This window comes from Nannospalax galili, unplaced genomic scaffold, assembly GCF_000622305.1.
Source record: "Nannospalax galili isolate Female #2095 unplaced genomic scaffold, S.galili_v1.0 scaffold625, whole genome shotgun sequence".
NCBI classification, from domain to species: domain Eukaryota; kingdom Metazoa; phylum Chordata; class Mammalia; order Rodentia; family Spalacidae; genus Nannospalax; species Nannospalax galili.
In genome coordinates this window covers 534,403-546,547 of record NW_008353893.1, presented here as the reverse complement: position 1 = coordinate 546,547, position 12,145 = coordinate 534,403, and the positions used below count along the sequence as shown (strand labels likewise).

General features: G+C 42.5%; 1 protein-coding gene across 1 annotated transcript in view; it reads left to right on the top strand.

Annotated features, from left to right (window-relative positions):
- The window catches only part of LOC103748364 (E3 ubiquitin-protein ligase BRE1A-like), a 175,282-nt gene extending 163,961 nt beyond the window's left edge, over window positions 1-11,321 (top strand). Inside the window, 6 exon segments of the mRNA XM_008850980.1 lie at window positions 4,495-4,558; window positions 6,444-6,460; window positions 8,335-8,374; window positions 10,230-10,269; window positions 10,272-11,191; window positions 11,193-11,321. Coding sequence (XP_008849202.1) covers window positions 4,495-4,558; window positions 6,444-6,460; window positions 8,335-8,374; window positions 10,230-10,269; window positions 10,272-11,191; window positions 11,193-11,321 — 1,210 coding nt within the window.
- Window positions 11,322-12,145: the final 824 nt, after the last annotated feature.

Genomic DNA, 12,145 nt, shown 5'->3' with positions numbered 1-12,145 from the left:
GAAAATATAATTATAAATCATATTTATTTGACTGTCATAATTTTTTCACAAGGTTTGCACATCTTAAAACAGCATATGGCAAACATTAAACACACACAATTTTATTCTATAATTAAATATAAATATAGCTAGAAACATTAACTTATAGGTCATTGGCATATGTCATCAAAACAAAGCATATAAATCATAAATGTTCATTTCTACTCATTTGTTTTAATACTTTGTGTTTTGTGTGTGTGGTCATGGAACCATGTGTTTATTCTTTGATTACTTACCTAGAACATTCAAGTCTCTGGTAATTAAAGCTATGCTGGACAATCTTGCCTCATTCTGAGTTTCAAACTGTATGAGTGTTGGCATCTGGATTTTTTTTAGCAAGTACAGTTTTATGTATACCAGGAGTACCACCTCTTGCCAGGCATTCTGTTTCAATCTTACTTGAGGTTATTCTTTGAGTAAATGCTGGAGTTAAACTCCTCGATTTTAAATTTGTTTTTATTGAATTTGGGGGTATTTTATACAGAACATCTCAAATATTCTTAATCACCTTTTTACCCCAATCCCCACCAGCATCCTCCCTTAGACCCCCCACTGGAGCCTGTATACCCTGTCATCCCTGTTAAGGCCCACTGTATCAAATCAGTGTCCACAGATATTCCCCAGTGCAAGTCTATCCACTGAGGTCTAGTCTGCCTACATAGAGAAGTTAAATTATTTTTAACAATGATTAATATAGGTTTAGATTCACTTTCCATTGTTATGAGAAAATACTAGGATGAGAAATATGAAAAGAAAAATAATATAGTTGATGTACTCTTTTGCAAGTTTCATTACTTGGTTGCTAAGTTTGTTGCTTTTAAGTTTGTGATGAGACAGGGCATGATGGACATGGGTACATGGCAATTTAAGCATCTCTTTTCATGTAAACAGGCAGAAGAGATATGAGAAAGAGAGGGGGGTGTGGGAGACAGGCTTGAGCCTAGAGTGAAAGTCTTATTGACAGCCATACAGCAGGCCCGAGGCAACGGCCCAACCACTGAAGCCACAAGAAATGCCTTGTGACATATGCTCCCGTTGGAAGATCATGAGACAGACTGATGCCTAGAGCTCACTACTCCCTAATCACCACCCTTGGAATACCAAATTGCAACACTTAGATATTGCAACAGTCAGGGTCATGTGGTTTTCAGGAATCCAGGCTCTGTAATCTGAAACCCAGTATGCTAAAGAGGCATCCTACTGGCTATTCTGTGATCAGACGTTAAATCTATTATGCTAATAGGACGCTAAGTCTTTGTGCTAATAAGGTATCCTACTTACTGTACAGTGATAGGATGCTAAACCTGTTATGCTAATAAGGTATCCTACCTACTGTGCTGTGATTGGACCACTACCCCTACATAAGGATGGGCCTTCTTGCAATAACACAGACCAATGTCACTGAACCTGGTCTCCTGTGTCTGAATGTGGCTCTGCTGACACAATCTCCTCACCAGCCCTGGGGTCCAGGACCTGGCAGAAGCAGCGACAACAGGAGGCAGCACAGGACAAGAGTGGCCTCAGCCCAGGGCGGGCAAAAGAGCCATCTCAATGCCCGTGAGAATGTAGAAGTGGCAACCATGAGAATGGAGGAGCAGCTGCAGCTGGAGGTGACTGCAGCTTGTGCCCAATGTGGGGCATGAAGACTCCTGCCACACAGAGCTGTAACACTCTGAGCTGTAACATTCAGGGCTGTAACACTTTGGGCATCCCATGCCCCCTTTGCCGGTAATTCTCCCATGGGCGCTTGCCTCTTTCCTTCTTCTGTGCTTCCTCTTCTAGCTTGCAGTTTGGCGTGTTGTTCCTGTCTTCACCAATCATCTTCCTGAATGGCTCCTGTGTCCTTCTGGGTACGTCTTGCAGGTTGAGTGACCTCCAGTATGGGGAATAGTCATCCAGCTGTAGCCGGCCCCAGTGCTGCTGCACTGGTTTCTCTCCTCAAGAGTAGGCATATTAGAGTAACAGAAAAGGATATAACTAAGGTATTAGATGAAGTACTAGCTCTTGCACCCTGGATTACAGATTATTGCTCGGATCCCAAGCAATGGGCTCGCACTCTATTCTTGGCCTGGCATAAAAAAGTCAGAGAGGGTCGGCCACAATCTTGGCCATTTTACCCCATTGTGAAAGCCATTTTGGCCTCTCTTCAGGGGATTGCCCCCAAAGCCCCTGAACAAGACAGTTTCCTATTAAAGGAGATAGATGAGCAAATACAACAATAGGATTCTGGGGTGGGCCTGACCGAGGCATTTCCAGTCAAAACCAAACTAACTGATTTCTCTTCTGATGTGGAAACGATGACTTCTGATAATGAGATAAAAATGACGAATTAGGGTCCAAGGGTCCCCCTGATGAAAAACAGGATGTCAAGCTTGCCCCTGCCCTGTCATTGTGGGGCAATGGCTACCTTCACCATTTTGTATTGGCTTTGATGAAAAACGGGATGTTAAGGCAGCCTCTGCTCTGCCATTATGAGGTGATGGCTACTTTCCACCATTTGCACTAGCTCTAAGGAAGTTTCCTCCCAGTCCTTCTACCCCTCCCTTCAAGAGGAGAACTGGAAGCCCCTCCTGCCTAGGCCCCTCTCCTATGATACAGTGGATGATTTTCCACAGTTTTTCCAGGTTACCGTCAATCAAGGGTTACAGAACCCAAATGTCTGGAATCCATATTCTCATGATACTTTGAAAAAGTTGTGTAAGGCAGCCATCGATGATGACATTCATTTCCCTTGGTTTGGTCAGCTATTAGATACAATCAGCCATGTGGCCAACACCCCCTATGACTGGCAGAATATTGCCTGTGCCTGTCTAAAGGGAGGTGATTTTCTCTTATGGAAGGCTGTTTATCAGGACAAATGTGAACAACAGGCAGAGCGCAATAGAAATGCCAGTGTTCAAAACATTGGGTTTGACGCCTTGGTAGCATATGGTAATTTTGAAGTCTCACAAGACCAGACATAGGGACCATTAATATGGGTCCACTCTTCTTTAAGTTAATTACATAAGTTGACTCCTGTAATTGAGGCCTGGGCAATTATGTCCTTTCAACTAATTCAAAACTCCCATCTTCTATATGGCTGTGCCCCAGAGTCACTGGTCCTCCCTCCCCCATGGTGAGATGGAGGGCCCTCTCACTGGCAAATGGAAGGGACCACACCTGTTGTTAACACAAGGGCGAGGCTATGCTTGTGTCTTTCCAGATAATATTCTAGCCCCCATTTAAATCCCAGCTCAAAACACTAGAGTTGCCTGCAATGGAAACCCTCTCTCCAAAACCACTAACACTGGAGATGGCAGTCCTGGAAAAAATGACCACCAAGAGACCAACCCAATGTTGCAGACAACAAAAGCCACCAACCTGGGGAGACCTCAAACATTTCACTCTGCAAACAGAGACATTAGCTGAGATAAGTCTATGCTCCTTATTATTTATGCTATCAGTATTGTTAACTCTCAAGCATGAGCAACTCCTGTTAACCCTCACCAACCCATCAAACTTACCTGGCAGATTTTCAATGTAGCCAATGGAGAGATAGTTAACTCCACGTCAAAATCTACACCTCCTGGCCAATAGTTCCCTGAAGTACAGATGGACACTTCTGTCTGCCTCGATTTGTCCCTTTGCTTTGTTAACCCTTCTCCTGATTTTTGGACCTTGCATTGTTAATTTTGTTAAGGCTAGATCAGTTGTCTGTTATCCGATCTCGACATCGGACCCCCTCAAATTCCCTTACTAAACTATAATTGGCTTTTTAAAGGAAAAAAAAAAAAAGGGAAACGTGGAAGACAGGCTTGAACCTAGGGTGAAAGTCTTATTGACAGCCATACAACAGGCCCGAGGCAACAGCCTGACCACTGGAGCCACAAGAAACATCTTGTGACATTTTCTCCCATTGGCAGATCATGAGATGGATGCCTAGAGCTCTCCACTCCCTAGAGCTCACCACTCCCTAATCACCACCCTTGAAATTCCAAATTCCAACACTTAGATATCCCAACAGTCAGGGTCACATGGTTTCCAGGAATCCAGGCTCTGTAATCTGAAACCCAGTATGCTAATGAGGCATGCTACCTGCTATTCTGTGATAGGATGTTAAGTCTGTTATGATAATAAGGTATCCTACTTGCTATACTGTGATTGGAACACTATCCCTATACAAGCTTGTGCCTTCCTGCAATAAAGCAGACCTGTGTCACTGAACCTGGTCTCCTGTGTCTGAATGCGGCTCTGCTGACACAGTCTCCTCACCAGCCCTAGGGTCTGGGAATGGGCAGAAGCAGTGACGACAGGAGGCAGCACAAGGCTAGCAGAAGCGCTGCCTCAGCACCCAGCAGGCTGAAGAGCATCCTAAGCCCATGGCAGGCAGAAGAGCAGCCTCAGCCCAGGGGAAGTGGAGGAGCAGCCTTGGCACCCATGAGAACGATGGAGTGGCTGCCACTGCGGTGACCTCAGGGGGGCAGGGAGAGAGAGAGAGAGAGAGAGAGAGAGAGAGAGAGAGAGAGGCAAAGACAGAGAAATAGGATAGCATGATGTTATAGCTATTCTCTATTGCTATGACAAACCAGATGACTAAACATGATGAGAACATATTTTATTTGGCTCAGAGTTTACAGTCTGTTATCACAGGAAGTCAGGCAGGAACTCAACACAGGAAACTAGAGGAATGAACTGAATCATAGACTATGAAGTGATGTGCTTACTGGCTTCTTCTGGCTTGCTAACCAACTTCTCTTATAAAATTCAAGCCTACTTCCCTAGGGATGGCATCACCCACCATAAATTTTCCCCTTCTACATCACCAGAAATTAAGAAATTGACCTCTGAGACAGGCTCTTCAGCCAATCTGACAGAGAACAATTCTCAACTGATGTTCCTCTTCCCACCTGTGTAAAGTTGATATCTGAAGTTAAGTAACCAAGACAGACAGACTTCCAATAGATCCTTCAAATCTATGCTCCTAATGAACTAAATTCTTTACTCTAGGACTTACTTTCTTAAAATTAAACCACCAATCAGTAGTTCTTCTAACAGGAATCAAAGTCTAAAAACATGGGTCATTATGAGACACTTGGGCAAACTATATTAGGACTTAGGGCACATGATGCTGTTTCCTAATTTTCATATAATAGTATTAATGATTTTAATGAGTGAATATTTTTTTTAATTATTTGTTATATGGTACGCTTTTACTCACTATGTGTTTGTAAACATTTTATTTAATGATTCAACAACAATATCTAGACCAAAATTTAGTTCATTTGACTTTTATAAGGCCTTTAAAGATTTAATGATGTGCTACTTAATGATATTTGCTAATTTCATATTTCTTAACACTAAGATAATTTAAATAGCACTTGAAATATAAACTCTTTCAAGGTTATATGTATCTCACCTGTGAACCATCTGGTCCTGATAATTATTCATATAAAAATTTCTATTGCTTTCTAATCTTTATTTTAATTAGTGCCTCTTAGTTTTCCATGTCAGTAAGGACAATAGCAGCAACTCATTATTTTCTGGGAAATCATTTATTAACAAGGATGACTATTAGAAAATTTTGTGGCCAAGAACTTACCTCATGGTAACACCAAGTAAATATAAACACATTAATATAAAATCCTTAAGATTTTAATAATTTCATTTATTTTTTTATTTTTATTTATAAGGATCCAAGAAACATAACTCAAGACAGCCTATGCAGTATACAGGGTACAAGCCATAGCCCCTGATACATTGGGAAACCATGGTCATTTCAAAAGCTTTGAGAGTAATGTGGACCAAGGAGGGCTAAAGCACATTAAGAAGTTGGTGTGTTACGGCTGGAGAGATGGCTCAGAAGTTAGGAGCACTGTCTATTCTTGAAGAGGACCTGGTTTGATTCCCAGAAACCACATGGCTATTAACAACAACCTGTAACTCTAGTTCCAGAGGATCCAACAACCTCTTCTGATCTCCTGCTGCATGTTACTACAGGGGTACACTTATGTACATTCAGGGAATACACTCATTCACATAAAATAAAAATAACAAACATTGGTCTGGAGAGATTGCTCAGTGGTTAAGAGCCCTAGATGCTCTTGTAGAGGACCTGAGTTCAGCTATGGTCAACTACTTCGGGTCTAAGAGCCATCCATAATTCCAGTTTCAGGGGCTCCATTGTATTCTTCTGACCTCTGGGGGGAATTGCACAACACGATGCACTTACAAACATGCAGTCAATACACACATCCACATAAAATAATTTTAAAAATAATTAAAATATTTATAATAATTATAAATAAAATATTTTGAAAATAAGTTGAGGTGTAATAAGTCTTACCTTTTTCCAGGCTAAAGCAGAATTGGGATGGAGGAAGGACAGACAGTGGTTAATAGAAAACTGGCTCTGACTTTGGAGGAACAGACAACCTCTGCTAGAGTAGCCAGTGCTCTAAACCAGTAAGCTCTCTCCAGCCCTTTCAGTTTTTCTTTTGAAAGTTTAAAAACATTTTAGATCTACTAGCCCCTTGTAATCTTAAAATATCATATATAATTTCCAATAATAAATATGATGTTCTCAAATATCACAAACAGCAAATTCCTATTTCAATACTTTTTCTACTATTAATTTTGATTTATCTAACAGGGTATTTCATAATTTAAAAAATTTTAAAACACTTTCAAGATGTCATATTTTGAGTATATTTTGTAAAATAAAGTCTTATCTTTAATTTTCAGGAAATTGATACTTTTTCCAAGAATCAATAAATGTTTGATATGACTGATTTTATAAGAATTACATTTTTATTATTTTTTATTATATTTGTGAACTGTTTTAATATTTGTTGCTATAACACTTTATTGTGTTCATTTGTTGAAATAACTTCATATTTTTGTTTTTGGAGCATATGTAATATAGTTTTGCAATATGATTACTTGCATCATATTTTTTCATAATTGATTCTGTTTTCCTGTTGATTCCTTTTAGGATGCACCAATTTTCCTACACAGACACTTGACTCTAGTGCCTTGTCACTTTCACTTTGCTTTTATTGTTCAGTCTTTTATTTTACACACACACACACACCACATATATACACACATATATTTTGAGACAGGGTCTCCCTGTACCGTAGCTGGCCTGGAATGCACTAGGTAGACTGGGTTAGCCTTGAGCTCACAGAGATCTGGCTGCCTCTGGTTACGGAGTGCTGGGATTAAAGCCTTGTGCCACCATACCATCCCTTAGTTTGCTTTTATACAAGACAAACTTGTTAGAAAAAATAAATGTGTTCCCACTGTTCAAAAATTTTGTAAGCTTTTAGACTGCTCAGAGGCAGGTTGTTTCTCAAAGCCTAGTAATTTTCTCTTACAATAATTCAGGTTCTTGTTTTAAAAATGAGAAACTAGATTGCAAACTAATAAATTGTATTATATTACAGGTAATCTAAGATTATCAGAATCCTTGTTTTTTAACTGTTACTTCTGAATTGGAGATTTCTTTCTCTACCTTTTTTTTGCCTGATTAGCTCTCAAAAATCTCACTGATTCCTTTCAATTACAGAATAAAAACTGTTTGCAGTTGAATTTCCCTAAGTGTTTGAATAAATACTTCTTCTTCATTTAAAAAAATCTTATTTTGAAAAATATTGCTCATTTTTTTCCTAATGATTCTTTGAAAATATATTTTATAACATTCTATCAAACTTTGCATCTCATTGTTTTTAGAACATTTAGTGTGGAAGACAGACTTGAGCCTAGGGTGAAAGTCTTATTGACAGCCATACAGCAGGCCTGAGGCAATAGCCCAACTGCTGGAGCCACAAGGAATGCCTTGTGTACCTCACCTTTAAACTACTTACTGTACTGTGCACCACCCTTGGATACCCCACCTTTAAACTACTTGCTGTGCTGTGATTGGACCACTACCCCTATATAAGCTTGTGCCTTCCTGCAATAAACCAGATCTGCGTGACTAAACCTGGTCTCCTGTGTCCGAATGCGGCTCTGCTGACACAGTCTCCTCACCAGCCCTGGGGTCCAGACTGGACGACTGATCAGGGGAACTAAGAGAGCAGGAGAGTGGCCATAGCCGGAGGAAATCAGCCACCTGATGATCACAATTGGCACCCAACGTGGGGCACAAAGCCTCCTGCCCCATGGAGCTGTAGCGTGTCATTCCTGTCTTCACTGATCATCTTCCTGAACTGTTCCTGAGTCCCTTTGGGTACGTCTTGCAGTGACCTCTGCTATGGGGAATAGTCATCCAGCTGCTGCCAGCCCCTGCGCTGCTGCACTGTTTTCTCTCCTCAGGAGTAGGCAAATTAGGGTAACAGAAAAGGATGTAACTAAGGTTTTAGATGAAGTACTAGCTCTTTCCCCGTGATTGACAGATACTTATTGCTGGGATCCTGAACAATGGGCTTGCATTTTATTCTTGGCCCGGTGTAGAGAAGTCAAGGAGGGACACCCACATTCTGGGCTGTTTTACCCTGTTGTGACAGCCATTCTGGCCTCCCTTTAGGAGGTTTCCCCCGAAGCCCCTAAACAGGACAATCCCCTATTTAAGGAGATAGATGAGCAAATACAACAACAGGACGCTGGGGATGGCCTGTTCCAGGCATTTCCAGTTAAAACAAAACTAATGGATTCTTGTTCTGATAAAACTATGACTGTTAATGATGCTATAAAAAATAAGGAATTGGGGTTTGAGAGCTCCCTTGATGGAAAAAAGGAAGTTAGGGTAGCCTCTGCTCTGCCATTACAGGGCAATGGTTACTTTCCACCATCTTGCACTAGCTTGAAGGAAGTTCCCCTCCAGTCCACTTACCCCTCCCTTCTGGAGGAGGACTAGAAGTCCCTCCCACCTAGGCCCCTCTACTGTGATACAATGAGAGATTTTCTACAGTTCTTCCCAATTACTGTCAATCAAGGACAACAGAACCCTAATGTCTGGAATCCATATTCTCATGATACCTTACAGAAGCTGCGTAAGGCAAGAATTGAAGATGGCATTCACTCTCCCTGGTTGGTCAGTTATTAGATACAGCTAGTCAATCAGCCAATACCCCCTATGATTGGCAGAATATCACCCATGCCTGCTTACAGGGAGGCAATTTCCTTTTATGGAAAGCTGCTTACCAAGATGAATGTGAACAACAGGCAGAGTTCAGTAGAAATGCCAATGTCCAAAACACTGGAATTGATTCTCTACTAGGATGTGGCAATTTTGAGACCCCCCCCCAAGCTCAGGCACAGGGACCTCCCTGCTACTTTGAACAAGTACGGCTTTGTGCACTGTGTGCTTTTTGAAGTATGCTGACTCGCTGTGGTACCAAACTAACCAAATTGATACAAAAACCAGGCGAGTCTTTCTCTAATTTTGTTGAGAGATGCCAACAAAGTATAAATAGAAAGATCGGTCATCAGGGAGCTGCCGATGCCTTGCTCAAGGATCTTGTATATGAAGGCTGCTCTACAGAGTGTCATCTTGCCATAGGACCCATTAGACACAAGGATGTCTCTGATTGGATTCTGGCCCAGTGAGATGTGGGGACTGCTCAGACCCATGCTGCGGCCCTTGCTGAGGCACTTGCTGCTCATCAGTCTCAGGCCGAGATAGAAAAAGGCAAATGTTGGGCCTGCAGGGGACAGGGCCATTGGTCACCTACCTGTCCTAATAAGATTATGAAAGAGGCCGAAAGGAGCCAGGTTCCCTCTTCAAAATGCCCAAGATGCTGCAAAGGCTTTCATTGGGCAAGAGAATGTAGGTCTAAGGCGGATGCAGATGTTAAACCCATACAAAAGGTGCCTTTAAATGGGCAACGGGGCGCCTCTCAAGAAGAGGAAGTAAGGAAATACACCCCCCACATCCAATGGACGATGCCTATAGATTTGCATAAGCCTAGGATGCAACTCTCCCTAGATGGCCATAAGTTTAAAGTCCTAATTGATACAGGGGCTGATATTACTGTAATCAGACAGGAAGAAGCCTTGTCTCATTGGCACCATAAGCCTGGACCCCCTATACAAGGTGTTGGGGGCTTACAAAATACTTTACAGGTCCAACGTCCCATGGTCTGGACTGACCCAGATGGCAATACGGGAGCTATTAAACGGCTCCTAGCTGCAGGGCTTCCACATAACCTGTGGGGAAGAGATAGCCTCTGCAATATGGAGGTTGTTCTAACTACTAGTAATAAAGAGAGGGGAAACATGATGATGGAAGAAAAAAGGAAGCAAAAATTATCAACAATTGATGATTAAACTCAAGAAAGCACAAGAGAGCTGGAAGGAGATGAAGCTGCTGCTCAACATGTATAGCTCTGCCCCAAAGGAACAGGGAGACAAAGTGCAGTTAACGGCAGCTGAGAATACGTCTAAGGCAGAGTCGGAAGATCTCAGACAAAGACTCAAGGATCTGGAGGATAAGGAGAAGAAAGAGAACAAGAAAATGGCTGATGAGGATGCCCTGAGGAAGATCTGGGCTGTGGAGGAGCAGATCGAGTACCTGCAGAAGAAGCTGGCCATGGCCAAGCAGGAGGGAGAACATCTCCTAGCTGAGATGGATGTCACAGGCCAGGCCTTTGAAGACATGCAAGAGCAGAATATCTGCATAATGCAGCAGTTGCAGGAGAAGGATGATGCAAATTTCAAGCTCATGTCAGAGTGGATCAAGTCCAATCATATCCATAAATTTCTTAAAGAGGAAAAGGAGGAGTTAGCCAACCAGGTTTTGACTCTGAAGACTCAGGTGGATGCCCAGTTGCAAGTAGTGAGAAAACTGGAAGAGAAGGAGCACCTTCTTCAGAGTAACATCGGCACAGGAGAGAAGGAGCTGGGCCTCAGCTCCCAAGCCCTGGAGATAAATAAGCACAAGGCAATGGAGGCGGCCCAGCTTGCAGATGACCTCAAAGTGCAACTGGAGATGGCTCAGAAAAAGCTCCATGACTTTCAGGATGAGATCGTGGAGAACAGTGTCACCAAGGAAAAGGATTTGTTCAGTTTCAAATAAGCCCAGGAGGACATCTCTAGACTTCGAAGGAAGCTGGAGACCACCAAAAAGTCAGACAATGTGCCGAAGTGTGATGAGATTCTGATGGAAGAGATAAAGGACTACAAGACACGACTGACCTGTCCCTGCTGTAATATGCGAAAAAAGGATGCAGTGCTTAACCAAGTGTTTTCATGTATTATGCTTTGAGTGTGTGAAGACGCGCTATGACACTCGCCAGCAGAAGTGCCCCAAGTGTAATGCTGCTTTTGGTGCCAATAATTTCCATCACATCTACAATGGCTGATGCAAATCAAGAGAGACACGCTAGCTAGACAAGCACTTAATCATTAACCACCAGCCTCTGCCTCTTCTCTCCTTGGCTCTCTTATGGATCTTGCCCAGACTCTCCTCTGCAGTAGCTAGGCAGCTTTAGGGAAAAGGACCCTGCTATAAGGATCCCAATTTTGTTATACAATGAGCTCTATTTGTATTAAACTTTCTAAAACTTGACTCCAATGGCCTCCCACCAGCAATAAAGCATTGGGGAGCATTCACTCAGCCCACTCCTGCTCCTATGGTGAGATGGAAGGACCCTCTCACAAGTGAATGGAAAGGTCCACACCTTTTATTAACACAAGGGCGAGGGTATGCTTATGTCTTTCCAGATAATCTTCCAGCCCCCATCTGGATCCCACCCCAGAACTTCAGAATTGCCTTCAATGGAAAACCTCCAACCACAACCACCGACCCTGGAGATGGCAGACCCTAGAGGATGCAGCGCACCTATGTGTGCCATCATTACTGCTAACTCCTGATTTTTGGACCCTGCATTGTTAAGGATCTTGATAATTTTGTTAAAACTCATATTTATCTTGTTCAGTTAGCTGTTGCCCTGCCTCCAGATCTTGCCAGGCATGTCTCTGCAAACAAGGACCCAATGTTCCTTGCCCTTATCAACCTAGAGATATGAAAATTAGGCTTGAGCATAGGTGTAAATCTTACAGAACAACCATTCAACAGACCTGAGACAATGGCCCGACTGCCAGAGCCAGAGGAAATGCCTTGTGATATATACTCCTGTTGGCAGACTGTGAGACCGATGCCTAGAACTTGCCACCCCTTAATCCC